General features: G+C 37.5%; 1 protein-coding gene across 1 annotated transcript in view; it reads left to right on the forward strand.

Annotated features, from left to right (window-relative positions):
- ARID2 (AT-rich interaction domain 2) overlaps positions 1-18,986 on the forward strand; it is a 91,315-nt gene that overhangs the window by 72,204 nt on the left and 125 nt on the right. Inside the window, exons 16-21 of the mRNA XM_010413609.3 lie at positions 6,551-6,699; positions 12,448-12,586; positions 12,686-12,771; positions 17,106-17,229; positions 17,321-17,412; positions 18,967-18,986. The exon at positions 18,967-18,986 is cut by the window's right edge and continues 125 nt beyond it. Of these exons, the coding sequence (XP_010411911.1) occupies positions 6,551-6,699; positions 12,448-12,586; positions 12,686-12,771; positions 17,106-17,229; positions 17,321-17,412; positions 18,967-18,986 (610 nt within the window). The remainder of the gene's footprint in view (positions 1-6,550; positions 6,700-12,447; positions 12,587-12,685; positions 12,772-17,105; positions 17,230-17,320; positions 17,413-18,966) is intronic.

Here is an 18,986-nt window from a genome sequence, read left to right on the forward strand (position 1 = left end):
TGTTTGCCTTTGATGAAGTAGAAGGTATAGACCTGATACACAGACCTAGAACTCAAAATGTGATGAGTGCTGGCTAGGGCTACTTCATTTCCTGTGACAAGTTAGGTTGCTCCTGAAAACTCTTTTGACTTTTCTAGTTGTCAAAAGTCAGGGTTAACAGTTAACAAACAAGTTACCTTCCTTTTTTACTTTGTCTGCCTTTTGCTTTTAACTGCAACAGTGCGGAGAGTTAATTCTTATAATGCCTTTGAACTCACTCCTAAATTTTCAGTTAGGTTTTGTTGGAGGGAGATCTGTATGTTTTTTGATATGTTATTTATTTTTGTTCTTACGAGAAATAATTTGACCAAAATTAATAGTTTCTGTTAGCACCATAGGGACAACATGCTAGTTTTTCTGTAGTGTGGATGTATGAGCTATGCCTTGCTTTTTACACCGAGTGTCTTACCTGTTACACAGTTTGAATTTCTGTTGTAGCTTTGCTAAGGATTTGGCTGAAGTACAGAATGGTGTGGCTGTGTCTCTTGAATGGAATATGTTTATTTATTCCCTCAATATGTACCTGAAAATAATTTGCAGTTTCATCTCAAGCAGCTACTAAATGATCAGATTTTAAGAATTTTGAGAAGGGAGTACTGCATTTGACTATTTCATTTGATTTCAATAATGTGTATCATGATACTAGAAGGGGAGGATAGAAAAAAATATTTTCTGTGCTGATAGTTTCTGTTTTACACTATCCCTAGTATCACTGTCATTAATAGTTACTACATTTTTCATTTCTGTACAAACAGAAATGCTGCCAGCTGGGTTTGCCATTCAGTAGAAATTTGCAGATCAGAAGAACTTGGTTTAATGTCTCCTTACCTGAAAGTTTGCTCATTCTGCATCCTGTAGGATGCCCTTCCTTTCTTCAAAATTACAGAAATGTGGGAGAAATGAGTTAATTAGTTTTGATCTTGGTGAGAAATTTATTCTTTAGCTATTTACCTTAACCATTTGTCTGTATATTTATGAATTGTGTCTATCATAATATTGCAAGTACTGACTTATAGTTCAACCCATTTTAGAGTACTCTGTTCAGATATAGTGATCCTCATAGTTTGGCTTAAGATTTGCAGAGATCTTTACCACTTCTTTAACATGTTGGATTATAAACAGTACCAAAATCACCCTGGGCAGCTCTTTTTCTTTCTCCAAAGCTGCTGAGCAGCTGCAATAGCCATTGCTTTTCTGGAAAAGGAGATGCTAGGTATTTCCAATATTAAGTCTGCTTTTAGGAGTATCTTTAAATATCCAGAAATGTAGCCAAATTCTCATGAACTTGGTGTGAATTTTAGTGATGATTTCATTTAAGATTAAGCCTTGTGTAATCTTCTGTTTTCTCCCTCACATTTTGAGTCTTCCTCATCTGATAAGCAGCTTCCTTGTCCCTGACTTTTTTGAAAGGCAGCAGCTGAGGAACACTTTTTCACTTGAGCATCTGCATTGTTTTATCCTCTCTGAAGTACCTAAGTATATATTGGCTGTCTTGCGGAGGAAAAAGGAGAGCATGGTTCTTACTGCAAACAGTGTGAAATTTATTAGAAATACAATCCAGTGGAGAAAAATGGTGAGGGACAGAGAATAAAGAGGTACTAGCTATGGCAAAATTACGTAGCTGCTGAAGGTTTTACTGTGTGATTTCCTGTTTGCTTGTTAGCTTAAAATTTTATTTTAAGCTATAGCTTGTATTGCAGGGAAGTATGAAAGGGATAGAAGAAAAAAAAAATTAATAAAAGTGAAACCAAACAGGAAGACTGAAAAAAGAGGTTCAGAGGACAGAAAAGGGAGTATTGGTTATGCAACTACACTAGGATTAGCTGTCATGAACTACAGAGAGGAGAAAGGAAGATGCTGGAACATAAGGAAGGATGACCAAATAGGGCAGGAGTGGAACAGCAATCTGAAAACTAAGGAAAGCACGAAAGAATTAAATAATCCTTAAGGGAATGTAGAAGTTAAGAGAAATTTGTTTCATTATATGAATAGTAGCTTGAAATGGAATGCTACTATGTACTTGGGGAAAAATGTTAATTTAAGTGGCCTATTAAAATAATGAAAATTGTATACTTGCTGTTTACGGGACAGCCCATGTAAGTGCCATCGAAATCCAGTTAGACAAATACAGGTATCTTGTGTATATAACCTGAGATTATTCACTGTTAATTGTATACCTCAGCAAAGCTTGTTGAAAAATAACTGTACGTATACTGAATTTTTTAAAATTTCTTTTCATATTTTGCAGTATGATTAAGAAGGGGATATATTAGTTATGTCAGAATAGGTACATGTGATACACGGAGTGTTGCAATTTTATTCTTATATCTGCATCTATCTTTTGTAAGTTCATGAAATGTACTCTTGAGACAGAACTGGCATTGTACTTTCTTGGCTTCCTTTTATTTTGGTGTTCCCTGTTCCTGGTTTATTGCTTTCCTGAGGCATTGTGCTAGACTGGTGGTTGGAAAAGAAATGAGCAATTACCTATCTGTATGCTTTTCTTTGCCACATTTTCTTTATCCTCTTCAAACGCCTCCAAAACATCTGTTGAACATAACCATGTTTGTTTGCCCCAATTGGTGCGTGTTTTAAAGGAATGCCCTGATATCACTCCAAGTTCTTAGAATTGAGCATATCTGATTTAAATTGCCTCATCTGGCTTTTAAAGTAATGACTTTCTTGCTCATCACTGTCTTCCCCTCACAAATAGTCCGCCCATTTCTCTTAAGGCTGCCCACTTGAAACATGCTTGTGTTGAAATTTAGGTGGCAAAATCTGCGTGGCCTTGACTGTTTGCTCCTGCTCTCTGTTGATTGGAAAGCTGAGAATTAGCATGCACCAGAAAGCAGGTGTGCAGCTCCAGGAGGTGTAATTCATTCCTAGCCACAGAGCAAATGAGTTTCTCAGCTGGAAGTAGTGAAATACAGAATCTTTGTGCTTTTTATTGCCCTTCACTTGTGAAGCACACTGTTGCAAGGAGACATAAACTTCAGTAATCTAACAAGAAAAGAACATTTATTTTGGTGCCTAGTCATCCACTTGACCCCTTTCTCACACTCAAATTCTGCTCTATTTTCATCTTACATGTTACCTTTTTATAGACATGTTCATTATCGTGAATAAGCTAGACAAAATTTTGTCATACCAAGCTGTAAATCCTACTATACTTAAAAAATATTTTTACTAATAACTAACTGTAGTTGTTTAAATTACATTTATTTCCAGTGGGTGTGCACATATTAATGGTGGGGAAAAAATTGCAGCTTAATGCTTTTAAACTGCATATGGCTCTACACATCAACAGAATCCCCAACGCACTGGGATGTGCAGTGTTCTCTTGCTGGTAGCACAGTAGGCCTTTTAAATAAAATGGGCAGGTATGATAAAATAGTTATCTGTTCATGCATAAGGGGAATAGTGTCGTGGGTTCTGTGAAATGTAAGTGGAGGCCACTTCTGGCCCCAGCTCACAGGGTTTGTTATTCCTACCACACAGGGAGCTCATGTGCCCAAATGTAGGAGCTCTTGTGCATAAAATTAAATTAACATCTTTGTAAACAGTCCATTGTAGTTAGCAGAAAGATCTTAGTTGTACTGTTGGTTTTCATGACCAGGCTAGACTTCCTCCCCCTTTCCAATACCTCAGTCTAAAGTCAACCCAATCTAGATGTAAAATGCTTATTAACCTGCTTATTAACCTGCTTATAAACCTGCTTATTAAACGTAGGCTGTAGTATCTGCTCTGTAAGTAGACTGTACAGGCATTAAGGGTTTGTATTTGTGTACTTTAGAGTTGAATGCAAACCCTACTGAGATAGGTTATGCTGCTCTAGAGGTACCTTTCAGTCCCAAGATCCTGTGACAAAAGGGCTAAGTGGTGGCAATTGCAAATTGTATCATGGAGAGGTCTAATTTGATTATAAAAGGATGTCATGAAGTGCTTTCAAGTGTACAGGAGTACTGGGCATTTCTTGGGGAACATGGATTCATTAAATGTTTTTGCTAGAGGAGGAAATTTTCTGAAATCTTATATCCCAGGGAAAGACTTTTCAATGTTACTTTTCTCAGAAAGACTTCATTAGGGAAAGTTAATGTCTGTCATCATTCTGTATGTTAAAGAAATAGGTGAATTTACATAATCTTTGCATATGTACTGTAAAGTAGGTAGCACATAGCAAGTAATTCTAGGTATATTTCTGGGAGAAAAAGGAGTTTGTTTCTGAAAAACAAAGGCTGTACCTAATTTCAGTGATAGGCCATGTGTTATGCATTACTAAACTGATAAATGACAATAGGGGGAAAAGGAACCCAAAAATTAGCAGTCTTTCTGATCTCTTGAATGAAAAGAAGAAAGCTTCGTGATGTTTGAATGTAAAACTTTTGTTTCTAAAATAAAATAAAAAATGCTAGGAAAGCAAATGTAACTTTACTTTTTGTGTAGATTTAAAAATACAATCACCAAAGCTGATAGGCAAGCAATGGATTTTTCTTTAAAAATACATGGAAGTTCTGTCCACCAAGTTTGACTGAAACTTCTCTACTTCATAGTAGAGCAGTAAGAAGAGAATTTTAAGCAACAGCAACTATTTTACATGTTTCTTTTCAATTTATCAGCTTTTTTTTCTCACTGGGGAAAAAAAAATGTGGAAAAAAATGGGAGGGGAAACTGAATGTTAACTTTTTGTCCTGAAAATTTGTTTCTCTTTCTGAGCTCTTTCATTTTCAGCATGTAACATTTTGTGTTGTATATCTCCGATCAACTTATTTAAAATAAACAATTTTCAATGAGATGGTATTAAAACCTTTGAATCCCACTAGAAGAGCTTGCCAGAGAAACCCTTGAGAAAATTCATAATTCTGGATTAATTGCAGGGTTTGCTCTGAATGGAGTAAATAATACATGAACCACACACTGAATGATGAGAATTAAATGAAATACTGAATTCATTCAGTAAGCTCATTTTCTCTTCAGCACATTAAATGAGACAGAAGTTCTACAGGGATAAAAAGTCACATAAAAGACCATCATAATATGTTGATACTGGGATGCCAAGTAAAGGTTGCAAAACAAGCTGTACTGCTGACACTCCATTATTTTACTTGCAACTTCATTTTAAAAATGCCTTTTTAAGGGGATGTTGATATTAAAAGGCTCCGCTTGTGTTTACCTTTTGTTAAAAGCTATTTTGTGAAGGATTCATTACCCATTCTGTGAAATAGCTTAAAGGTCTTTAGGTGAAAATCATTGCTGAGTTAGAAATAGTTTGTAGCTACGACTAATGGACTCAAGTCTTTTCTTACAACTTTTCATGTATGTGGATGGATCACAGGTGTCATAAGTAGTTGTGCTGTATTCAGGAGTTTTACCTTATTTTTATAATGTTTTATGCTTGGATATGGGAACAGTTCTCCTTTTGATCAGGCTTTTTGCTGTCCCTTCGGTCATGTTACTGGTAGTATAATCTGCGATAGTTGTTAACCCACTACCTTGTGTTGCTGTTGTCCACAATGCCAATAGAAAGCAACAGGAAGAAAATGTAAATGAACATGCAAATGAATGTTAGAATTTGCAGTTAGCTATTTGTTTCTTTGTAGTGAAAGTCTAAAGTTACTCAGTAACAGTGCTGTAAAGATCTAACCAGACCATTTTGTGTGCACCATTTGAAAGTGTTTCCTTAGAATATTCTTAAATAGACGTGAAAGTAATTTTATTTGGTCTCTTTAGAGTGTGAACATTCTCAAACAGTGGGAAAGGAAAGGATGTTAGGCCTTCATCTCTAAATAATATTCAAAAGCTTAATTTTTCTACTGCCATCATCCTTATAAACGTCTTGCTGACCAGACCCTTCCAGGAAAAAAAGAAGAGAAACAATATTCTAACCCAAACACTGTTTTGAAATGGAAAGTTCAGCATTCAGTATCTGTTATTCAGAAAAGAAATAAAATTGGTTTGGGTTTATGTATTTTTAGGTAATTTCAAAGAAAATTTTAATTGAGTGTTAAGTGTCTTGTTATATTGCAGGGGAGCAAGGGGAGCATCATTTTCCTTTCTGAAATGTTTCTCTTTTCATTGTGTACAAGTTGTACAGCATCTTCAGGCATTCTGAGCATGTGGTGCTATTCACTATGCTGATGATACTGCAATGCCTTGAGTTTGCCTGGGCTTTTTTCTTTTCTTAAATAACAACAAAGTGTTTGAAAAATAATGTTAACCTTTGCTCCACTAGTGCCCTTGAGAAATTTATTTGCAGTCATAATTCTGTATTTGAATTTGAGCATAAAGTTTATTATTTGAATGTTAGAAAGTTCTGCATAAGTACTACAGTGTAAAAGTTGTATGTCCCTCGCGTTACTGTGTTTTACTAATGCTTATTCAGAGTTCAGAGTATTAAAAATTGAACACCTGTGGTGGATTAAGGTGTAAAACAAAAAGTCTTTCAACAACCGGTAAACTGTATGTCAAGTCTAGAAATAAGCCCTGTTTAAAATTGTTTTAACTTTTTCTACAGAGCACACCTGCAACGTCGATACCCACAGTTCAAGTACAGGGCCAGCAGATGAATTTGCAGCCACCTTCATACACTGCAGCAAGTCAACATGCAGAGCAAATGAAAAAACCTGGACAGAACTTCATGTGTCTGTGGCAATCTTGTAAAAAGTAAATGGCTCCTTTATTTACCTTTTACTGATATGTAACAGATGCTTGTACATAGAAGGTGATTCTTCAAGTTCCATCCATTCTGTTTCCTTAAGTTACCTTTTACTTCGTCAGTGGGGAAAAGAAAAAGGGAAAAGTGTTGAGGAAACTGAATGCGATGGGGGAAGGCAAGACACTTAACTGCTCTCAATTATACTTCAGAGCATAAAATGAGTATTATGTGGCTTTCCTGTAGTATATTGATTCTTCAGTAACAAATGAAATAGTTGTGTAGTTAAGTTTAAAAACATTCTGAGCTCTGAAACTTGTTCTCTGTGTTGCAAATATAAAAATAGTTCCTGTACTGCAGTTACAAATCATGTCCTTACATTTTCTTGTGTTTCCAGTTTTGCAAGAGCAGGGTGTTGCAATTCAGTGTCCTGGTCACAGTCTTATTTAGCTTATGACTAATTTTGGTAATTATACCATTTGTGTGCCAGAGGACACCATTGTCATGAAAGGAAGCAAATAGAAATTAAGCCTCAAGACGAGACAGCCATGATTTAATGGTTTTTTTATTGCTGCTGTTGTTCTTAGAGAGGAGTGAACTAGCAGACATTTCGATATAGGCTTATAAAAAATTGATACAACTCTTGTTAAAAATATGTGTATCTTGACACCAATTTTTAAAATAAATTAGGTTTGTGAATATGCTTAGTTTCTGGCTAAGGGCAGAGATTGGTGAAAAAAAGGTAGTTGTCAAATAGCCACTTTGAAAACTGGAGACGAATTGTGACTGAGAAAAATTGCATAAAATACAGGATGAAAAAGAGTGAGAGGCCTCATTGCTGTAGGATGACAAAGGGAGCATAAAGCTGATTTGACAGAAAGCTGGTGGGAAATTCAGAAAATTGGGATGAAAAGATGGAGAAGTTTGAATGTTTGGAACTGATAGTAAAAATAAGGCATTTGAACAGAATTCTAGGAATACTGAATGCCAGTTAGTATGAAACCCCTGAAGGTGTAATTTCTGTTTCTTTCGTTCCTTGCAAACGTAATTCTGAGGTCATTCAGTCAATGCAATACATAGAGATCTGGCACCTTTTGAATCACTGCACTATTTTCACTTTAAAAGTGGTTTTTCTTTCTTTGATAGGTGACACTTCTCTATGTAAGAAATATATGTAAGCCTTTACTTACTTTGTAGTTTCCTCCCTTACTGCTAATAAATGGAACCATAGAGCCATGGTCTACTGGCTGCACAACAGATGCATTAACTCCCACGTAGGTACAGGTGGGTTGCATTGAGGCTGAAACGAAAGGCTGGGGCAGTTTCACAGCAGAAGCCTTTCCAGCTTATAACGTGTCGAAGAGTTTGCTGAACTAATTTCAAAGTATAAGTCACCAACTTCCTTCCATCTCTAAAGTTACATAGGATGAGCGGTGTTGGAGCAAGAGGAGGAGCAATACTGTTAAATTACCTTACATTATCAGTCTTTTTGTAGTCAAGACTGTCTTAAAATACTATGCCAGAAAGTTTACCTGAGACTGAAGTTAAGGGCTGCAAGGCCATTGATCTCTGTATTTTATTCCAAGCCTAGTGTATAATTTTTGTTGCTTTAGTTTATCTGGCTGTCACTTCCTGTACTGCTTTTCGTTCATGGTTAAATGGCATTATTTTCAAAAGCTTTCAGAGATTTTTGCATTAATAGATCTAGTTCACATTACACATAGCTCTTGTTTTTATGCTGTCACTTCTAAAATAGTTATTTCAGTCCCAGCCTAAAACCAATTTAGATAAACATTACACTCGATGTTCTCTGTGAAGAGAGAACCAAAATGTTAAGTTAGTATTTTCCTCAAATATTTATGTTGTTTATTCATATTCCTTGAACAGCCTGATTAAAAACAGATGTATCAAATCTCCTGTAGACTTCCCACTTCTGTTAGACATAAAGAAAATTCTGTAATTGCTGCCTGTTCTTTTTTTATTTATAGTTCTCAATCTTAGATGTTTTTGAGTAGTTTAAGGGGGAAACAAGAAGATTGTTTTGAGTGGGTCATTAGTCTGTGTGAACTTTACATTCACTTCTTGGTTTCATTCTCGATTGCGTAGCAATTTTTTTTCCCCAGGATTAAGCAGGCAGTTTCATCACAGTAGAATGATAGAATACTGGGATTTTTTGTGATATCCATAGCTAACTGGAAAGATATGAAAGGAGTTACACTTGAAACAGTAATTTTCACCTGTTTCTTTATGCATGTTCTTCAGTTTAATTCTCAAAAAATATAAGCATTTTATTTCCCTTCAAAGATGCAATGCAGAAGTCAGTGAAGGCCTTAAGCATTTTACTGAGAAGCAGAATAAATACAAATAAATAAAATAGTATGTTCTTTTCCTACTGATGAATTTGGCTGCTCCGGTCAGCAACATTCCAGCGGTGTGTGTTGGTGATTTGGTTTGGGCTTTTTTAGAACTGAATTAGGAAACATTAGACCAAGATTTGAAATGCCACAGGTTTAGTAGTGTTTAAAGACTACAGTGAGATGAGGGTGAATTATGCAAAGAGTTGAAATGATTGGCCTCTGGCAGATGTGCTCAGATTTAGTATCTGAGGTGGAAGTAAAATTCTAAAAGGTGTCAGCACATTACTTTGCATTAAGGATTAACAAAATAGGTGTTTTCCTTTGAAATTCAGCTGTCTGCAAGTACTGCTAATTGTATGCAACTTAATTTAAAAGCTGCTGTTTTGTTTCACAGGTAGGCAGATGTCTGCTCTTGAATTGTTTTGTATTTAAAAAGTAAATTGAAAATGCTATTGAATCTCCAGTGTTTGTCAAGTCAGCTATTAATGTTCTGTTCAGCAGCTGAACAGAACCATGGATGAACTAAGTGTGGAAACAAGAGTCTAGACTGAAATGACCATATTGTCAGTATGTAAGCTTTTTTTTTATTACTACAGTTAGGTGTTTCTTTAAGGAAAAATAGTTTTTCTCTGCAAAATGGTAGTAAGTTTGAATCTTTTTAGATCAGTGATTCAAGTGTATAACACTGAATATATTAAACAGTGAATGAGCCAACATAGCTAAAATAGCTTTATTTTTCTGAAGCCTTGCCATGTTGAATGAAATGTTTTGCACTGTATTTTGGATTTCACTTAGGCCATGAAATTTGTTTTATCTCTGCCAGAAATTATTCATAAAATGGTTAGTGCCAGGCTTAAGCTGATTCCCCTTTATTGTGGAAAGACGTTTTTCTGTCCTCTGAAACACCTGCTGTTGAGCCAGTGTAGTGTAAAACATTTTATTTTCATTTCCTACTATGGGTTATCTGGACCAACAGCAAGAGGCAGGTATTTCTCCTTCTCGGCTTCCCTTCAGTAAGAGGTGACTGGCATGTAAAAGATGAGTGCTTTTAAAGAGAGTAGTATTTATTGCAGAAGGTAATTGTATTACAGGCGGTTATTGCAGTAGCATTCAGTTTATAACTAAGACTTACCTGTGGGTTTGATGCCTTTATAGTGCTCAGGTATCAGTATCTGTACACTTAAACCTAGGTATTAGTTGCAAGTGTGTTTGCATAATGGACACTACTGAAATGAGTAATGGAATGTTGAAGGAGGTGGCTGGATCAAAGCACTGACTGATCTGCTGTTCATAAGCTGAGAGTCCTGACTTGGACTTGTCCATAAATGACTGCTGTGGGTTGTAGATGTTGCTACATCTTTGGCTGCTTGGAGTAGGTCTGTGGTGGGAGGTCATCTCCTCTTGGCACTGTTCAGCCCAGTTAGTTCAGTCACACATACTTTTCTTATAACTGAAACTCAAGTCCTGGCATGTGAACCAGAGTGGCTGAGGTGGGTGCAGGTGTTTCCTCTTTGGTAAGACTGTGCACCAGTGTCATCTCTCCACCAAGTGTGTGAGGACAGCTGGTGGCAATGACTTCCCAAATAGCAGCAGCTAGGTTTCTAGATCTCTTTGGTCCAAGCATTAACTGGGTGTTGATGAGCTGGGTTAGGGGTATTGAAGTGAATTTTAAGCAGCTAAATCTTTTGGCCATTTTTTCCTCTGTTGGAGTAAGGGGCTTGATTTGTAACGTCTGAGATACTTTTTAAGGTGTATATATAGGCTAAAAAAAACCTCAGTGCTTTGAGTCATTCACTATTTTCATGTCATGGTTTTTGAAATACAGTGATTCTCCTTTACCATCTTATATATGTTACAACAGCACATCCTTTATGTACATGAGATTGGAGGTAGCCTAGGTTGCAACAGTCATGCATTGGTAGAGTTTGCAGTCTTGAGAAATATAGGTCACATAAGGAGTAAAGTCAGGCTCTTGAACTTTAAGAAGGTAGACTTCCAGCTGTTAAGGGAGATTGTTAGTGGGATCCATGGGGAGAAGGGAGTGGATCAGAGCTGGCAAAACCGGAGCTGGACCTGGCAAGGTATGCAAAGAATAACAGGAAGGGCTTGCACAGGTACATTAATCAGAAAAGGAGGGTCAAAGGAGGTGTACCCCTGCTGGTGAACGGGTAACAAACAAACAAAGCTAGCATGGCTTCACCAAAGGATCCTGTCTGACCAACATAGTGGCTTTCTGTGTAGGAGTAAGTACATCAGAGGATAAGGGAAGGACTACAGATGTCATTTATCTAGACTTCTGTAAAGCCTTTGACATGGTGCCCCACAACATCCTTCTTCTAAGCTGGAAGGAGACGGATTTGGTAAATGGACTGTTAGATGGATTAGAAATTGGTTGGACAGTCACATGCAGAGGGTGGTGATCAATGGCTTAGAGTCTCGATGGACATCAGTGACACATGCTGTCCCTCAGGGATCTGCACTGGGACCAGTGTTACTTAATATCTTCATTAATGACAGGGATGAAGGGATCAAGTGCACCCTCAGCAAGTTTGCAGATGACACCGAGCTGAGTGGTGCAGTTGACACACCTGATGGACGGGATGCCATCCAGAGGGACCTGGACAAGCTGGAGCAGTGGGCCCATGGGAATCTCATGTGGTTTGACAAGGCCAAGTGCCAGGTGCTGCACCTGGGTCAGGGCAACCCCTGGTATCAACACAGGCTGGGGATGAACAGATCAGAGCAGCCCTGCTGAGAAGGACTTGGGGGTGCTGATGGAGGAGAGGCTGGACATGACCCAGCCATGTGTGCTTGCAGCACAGAAAGTCAGTTGTGTTCTGGGTTGCATCAGAAGAGATGTGATCAAATGGTCAAGGGAGGTGATTCTGCCCCAGTGATACCCCACCTGCAGAGCTGCATCCAGCTCTGGGGTCCTCAACCCAGGAAGGATATCGACCTGCTGGAATGAGTGCAGAGGAGGACCACCAAGTTGATCAGATTGAAATAAGGTCTGAGTGTGACTGCCAGCAAAGAAGAAAAATGGGAAAAGGAATACAAGAACCTCATCTGGTTTAGCTGTTCGTAGTTTGTTGCTGTATTTTGCTTGTATTGCAGAGAATGGGTGTATTGGAATTAACGTTAGCATTATTTTGTTGGTGAAGTGTATGTAGAACCCACGATATTTCAATCAGATTTGGAAAAACCATACTGGCATTTATTGGTAGCTCACTGGTAATACATGTACATGTTTTTCCCTTTAAACTTTTACAACTTTTCATTTGTCAGTGCATGTCTCAGTTCAGAAAAAAATAAAAGTTAACCATATGAGTTGATGCTTGTTATATTTGTACCTCACCATTAACTGGGGAAAAAAAAATTAAATTCCCCTCCCTCTTTTTGTAGGTGGTTTCAGACACCATCACAGGTTTTCTATCATGCAGCAACTGAACATGGAGGAAAAGATGTCTACCCAGGGCAGTGCTTATGGGAGGGATGTGAACCTTTCCAGCGGCAGAGGTTTTCCTTCATTACCCATTTACAGGTGCAGATTTTCTTTCACATATTACTTCAGAAAACAGTAGGAATTTCATGGTAAATTTCCACACACCTTTCTTACTGTCTTTCTCTTTTCCCCAAACAGGATAAGCACTGTTCCAGAGATGCTTTGCTTGCAGGATTAAAGCAAGATGAACATGGACAAGCCGGAAATCAGAAGCCTTCCAATAAGTAAGAGACTTCAGCCTTATTAACAATAGAGAAAATAAGAGAGTTAGAAATTATTGAATGAATTTGTTTATGACTTGGCTTATCAGGTGAAACTCTGCATATGTAAGAATCCATAATCAAATTTGAGGTCCGTTCCAGTAAGACAAAAAGGACACAAAGGGGAGTAGATTCTGATGTAGTTGCAGTTATCTTAAAAAAGAGCAGGTAATTCTTTAAAATATATGGGTGAAAACTCTGCAATCAGCATTGTTCTCAGCATGTTCTCCTGGTTTTTTCCCCAACTGGACAGCATTTTATAACTTTCCTTATAACAGGGAAGTGCTTGTAATACAAATGGAAAGTTATTTGTTGTATAAAGTTCATGTGTGACACAGCTGAGATGGATTGTCTTGTAACTTGCTGTATTCCTTACAGTTTTGTGGTGTAAATTTGGGCTGATTTGATCCAGGGACTGTTGTAATAAACTTTCCTTTAAACAAGCAAGCAAGATAAAGGATAAAGACTCCTCAGAGTCTTCTGATTTTGTGTTGCTATCTGAAATCAGGTTTGGCTCGTCTCTTTCTCAGAATGATTTCAACCATCTGGAATTAATATTGGAGAGTGCAACCCCATTGGTGTGAGGTTTTGGGGCTGGCTGTGTTATCAATGGAGTTGTTCAGGGTTCAGTTACGTGTGTAAGTGTGTTAAGACCTGGCCTTTGATAGTAACTGACTGGAACCACTTTGTTGCAAGCTAAAGATGTAATTGCATGGTCCCAGGCAGATTTTTGCAGTCTGTTCTATGGCTTGTAAAATTGCTACCCAGCTGCTGGAAGCAGCAGAGAAGGTCAAGTTATGAAAACTGAGAAATTTAGTTTGAGAGTCCTTTTATTTTTTTAATATAAAAAACCATCTTAACACAGACTTATAGTTGCTTTATGGTGCCTCATTTCATTAAATTGAACGACACTCAGACCTTGGAAAACCACAAAAAGAAGAATTATGGTAATGTAGTCTTAAATACTTGGTAAGTGGGAAGTGTAGGGCTGACACCATCTACTAGCATGATGTGTTCTTAACTATGCCTTTTCATAATGTTCCATCACTCAGCACATTCCAGTAGCTATGTGTCCTCACAAGCTTCTTTTAAACTGGCACAGGTACTCATAGGAAAAAAACTGTTCATACACCCCCTCTTCTGAGGCAGAATTCCCTAATTAGGTCAGATTCAGAAAGCAAGAATTTACATGCATAACCAGTTCTTGCTAAAATACTGAGACTGCAATATCACAAGATACTAAGGATGTGATTTCAGAACACAGATTGAAATGAGAACATTCCTCTGCTCAAAATAGGATGTTTTATGTCTTCAAAAGATGTGCAGATGTGGTGCATAGGGACATGGTTTAGTGGTGGATGTGGCAGTGGTTAATAGTTAGACTTGGTGATCCTGGAAGTCTTTTCCAGCCTAAATGATACTATGATTCTATTTTGACTTTCTTTGACATCCCTTGTTGCTTCTCATGGCTGGGCATTGCTTACCGTGAGACTTGCTTTAGTTTTTGCTAGATTGCATGGTAAATCAATTTGTTTAAAAAAAAAAGCTCATAGAACAAAAGAGTGGGCTTGCCACGTGAGTGGAATCTATTTGCCTTGCTGTCAGTTGAGCACCAGTACAGGAGGTGGGCTGGAACAAAAGGAAGGGATGAGACCTTTCTCTGTCAGTACTCACAGCAGTTAATACACTTCCCTCTCTTGTGAAAACATAAAGGTTCCCTTTCCATTACTTTTGCTCTCCTCCCTTAACAAACAGGGAGAGTTTAGTGAAGTGTAGCACGTCCCCCGCGTTACCTTGCAGCGCTGCCCCAGAGTTCTGTTCCCACAGCTGAAAAGAGCATCTGGCAGCTACATGAGGGAGACAAGACTTGATAATTTGCTTTCTAGAATCGATGACTTGTCAAATGAAACCCTAAGCTCAATCCAACAGCTCACCTCAAGCTGCCTTACAGGTTCATGTTTGAAAGCTGTCTTTCAAGGTTTTGGCTTAATTTACTTTTTGCTGAGTCCTAGAAGCTTGTCAGATACATCAGCTCACGACTGATAGTCCATATTATTAAACTCTTGTACAGAGCTCTGAAGGAACTTAAAAAACCTGGTACTGAGATAAAGCATGTTTAGGTCATCAACTTTTAGGCATTTATTAGGTGAACTTTCTTCACTTAATTCCTCACCATTTAGTAAAACTTACAACTACCTCAGAGACTGCAGATCGTGGGTGTTACCAGTGCTGGAAGTAAAATGTGGAACGCAGTATACAAGGCCCCGTTCCCTGATCATCCTTTCTCTCTATGATAACACCATACACACTTGAAAAAATCTGTAATGGCTTTTGCTAGAACCAGTTAGGCAATGTAAAGCTGCATTACAGAGGTGGTTTTGTACCTTAATTCTGTATTTCCTTACTTTTGAAGTTTTATTATTTTAATTCTTCCTCTTCTGGTTTTCAGAGGTAGCTGAATATTGCATTCTGGAAGGTCAGGTAGCACTAGCAATTTAACTGTATGTTGACTGTAGCTTTATGCATTGGAATCCTTTTGGATTCATGGTAATTGTTTTTTCCTTGTTGCCACTGAAGCAAAGGTGATTATTCTTCATGCTCTGTGGGAGTCGGGCAGGAGATAACTACATCACAACCATAAATGGTATGGTTTGAAGTTAAGTTGATAATACAATTAAAGAAATTAAATCTAGATGTTTCAGGAGAGAGATACTTTCCTGCAAACACAAGTCAGTCCACTTGATGTCTCAATAACTTTTTATCAGTTTCTTTTTTCTTCAAACTTAAAAAGAGAATATAATTTTTTATTATCTTCCTAATTTATTGCAGTTGTCTCTTTTTCAATATTTCTAAAATCAAGGCAATAGTACTTCAGCTTTCTAAAATATGGCATGATAACTGTTGAAGAGAGACGTTCGGAGCAGCCTCCACTGATGAATCCTTGTGCTTTCTCAATACAAGGAAAACAAAAATGTTACAGAAATTACAAATGAAGACAATAATTCTTTTACTGTGGTACTTGATCTTCTATAAACATGTCATTGCCCACCAATTTCTTAATTCAGTCCCTGCCATTCTCCTTTAACTTCATAAAGCTTTTTATTTATTTCATATATAATATTTTTTTTATATTACATTATATATATTATTTTATTTCCATTTGAGGAGGATGACAGAGTGTTTATGAGCTAAGGTTTTAGGGAGGGGTCTGCCTGTTACTACATCTTAATTTTTAGCTGGGCTTCCTTGCTGTTAGAACCTCAGATTACTAGGAAAGTCTCTATTTTTAAATAGAGAATTCAAGTTTTATTCTTAGAATATTTCAGTATAAGATACTTAAATAAAACTCGTACAGGCTTTCATTCAAAAAATATAATACTTACATTTGATTTTTGCTACGTTTACAAGTAAGCACTGCTTGTACTTCTTAACCAGGTTCTAGGGTATTAAAAGACTTCATAATAATATTGTTCAAAGTACTGAAGTGTGGTGATGTTTTTCGCCACTAATACTGCAAATTGTTTTTTAGGATGACATTATGAGTCTAACTCATTAAGTGAAGTTGCATATTTATACATTCTGAACTCTGATGTTACGAGTAATTTCCAAGTTTTTACATGAAATAGAGCTTTGACTTCAGTGTTAATACTGAAAATGGAGAAATTGCTTCTGCTGTGTTTGTTATACCCTGCTTAATTCATTAATCTCAGTCTAAAAGTTGCAGTAACAGGTAATGGGTTTTACAGATGTTTGATCTGATTTAACAATCACTTGTTTTATGTCCTAGAACATAACTTACGTTATTTTATATTACTCCTCACTAATCCCAGTTAATATATATTTTATATTGTCTTAGCATCTAATGGTCCCAATCAGCTGTGTCAAGTTTTGAGTAGCTATACTTTCAGGACCTTCTCTGGCCAAATCTCAGATGGCATTTGCATAGCTGCTATCACAGTTCCTGTCTGATAAAACATTCCTTTAAATTGGTACGCTTCAGGAAGTGGCAGTGTTACTAGTACAATTTATTACTTTTGCATCACAAATGTCATGGAGGATGAGCAGTACTTCTTCAAGAGAAGTGTTTTTTCACATAAAATAAAGTGCATGACTCTTCTGAAGGTTTTACAATAAGGCTTATCTCTGTGGAAGCAATCATGTATCAGCACCAAGTATTAACGGATCTTTGTGTCTCTGTTCAGATAGGTTAAAAATCGTAAAATAGATTTTCCGAGTTGTTAATCATCTAGAAAGCAGCACAAAGCTTATTTTTATTAATTCTTTCTTTACTAATGTAGGCAGCCAGCTGCAGGGGGTACTGCCTCTACTCCCAGAGCACAGAAGGCCATTGTGAATCATCCGAGTGCTGCCCTAATGGCATTAAGGAGAGGATCAAGAAACCTTGTCTTCAGAGATTTCACAGTTAGTATTTTTTGAATCAAGTGTTAGATAGTAATTATTGCCTGCTATTAACTGCTGGGCTTTTACATTTTTTTTGTCTTTACTTCCATAGGATGAAAAAGAGGGACCAATAACTAAACACATCCGATTAACAGCTGCCTTAATATTAAAAAATATTGGTAAATATTCAGAATGTGGTCGCAGGTAAGCATTGTATAATTTTTCTGCTATCAGTGAGCATTGTTGTTTCTGTTCTTTTCAGTACCAAACAATAGGTAGGTTTTACCTATCTTTAAAAACCCCAGTAAGTATACCGACAGTACAATTTCTCTGTCACTTTTGCCCTGTGTACTTCCCCACACAAATGCTCTGTGTCATCTTCCCTAAAGACAGTATTTGTGATCCAGACTTTTGAAAAGTGGCTCACAAATTTGGCAGGTTAAATTGTAGGAGACATATGATGTCCCTTTTCCTCCAGAGCAGTACTGCATGACTCTGAAAATTAATTCTTGTGTAAGCAACTTCCCACTGGCAATACCTTTTAAATTCACCTGAGAAAGAGGAAAACGAGCTCTTAGAAACGTTGTCTTAAGTCGTGCAGGGACACAGTTGTGTTTCATACTTGCTGCCTCTCTGTTGCTTTCCTCTCCAAACTTGGGTTAATGCTAATAAATGACCCAGCTTTCCTTTTACTTGTAGATTGATCCTTCAGTAAGTAAATAATCCAACATTGACTCATGGTTCTAAGCAGGAAATGTTCTTTTTGATAAAAAAGTAGTAGTTAGTTACTGTGCCAGTGATCACCATGCATGCTGCTTCTTGGTTTTTTCCAAGAACTTACAAGCTGAGTCTTTTCTTGGTTTTGTTTTGCATTAGTTCAGCTTCATAATAACAGAAGTAATGATTTCTAATGAGAAGGTATTAATTTTGCCTGTTGTTCAAAAACCCATCAATAGGGAGAAATTCTGTCATTGTAGCTCTAAACAAAAGAGTTCTGATACTGGTTGTAGAAATCCTCCTGCTGTCTTCAGCTACCTAACTGGGAGTCGTAGTGAAGACAAAACTCTTCTTGGAGAGCGTGGTGAAAGGATGAGGGGAAATGAGCAGAGGAAATTTGTCCCACAGCTATCAGTGACATTGAGGGACAATGCCCATCTCTGAGCGAGGATTTTGTATTCTGCCAGTCTGCTGGGGAGCTGGGAATCTGTACCAGAGCAACAATCAGTAGTTGCGGGCAGAAGCTTCTTAGTTACTGGACCAGCATTTTTCAGAGTCATCTTGTAATTTGTTACATCCACACTTGAGTTATTTTTGCTTCAAGCTGGCAAATTCAGGTGCTGCTGGACAGGTAGCCAAACGTGCTTCAATACTGACCTAATTTCTCATGTGATTATCATTTCATTCTGAACTCTTTGCTCTGCCAGCCACACCAGTGGCAGTGACCATGTTGATCACCCCAGTCACAGCAGATTGGGGAAATCTTTCCTCTGGTTACTTGGGCTTACTTCATCTGTGTACATCTCCCATTTCTTACCCCCCCGCCCATTTGTAACATTGCAGAACTTTGAACCCTGGTAACCTCTAGCACTGCATGCAAAGGAATGACACCTGAGTGTGTGTGCTTTACAGTGTTCTCACAGAGCTTCCTTTTCAGCTAAACACCTCTCAAAGTGGTTTCAATACTGGAAATATAAATGCAACATAAAAGATACGGTGGTAAGCCTGCATACTGATGATTCTCTGGTTATTCTTTTCCAGGTTGCTAAAAAGACATGAAA

The sequence above is a fragment of the Corvus cornix genome, chromosome 1A, assembly GCF_000738735.6.
Source record: "Corvus cornix cornix isolate S_Up_H32 chromosome 1A, ASM73873v5, whole genome shotgun sequence".
In the NCBI taxonomy this organism is placed as follows: Eukaryota; Metazoa; Chordata; class Aves; order Passeriformes; family Corvidae; genus Corvus; species Corvus cornix.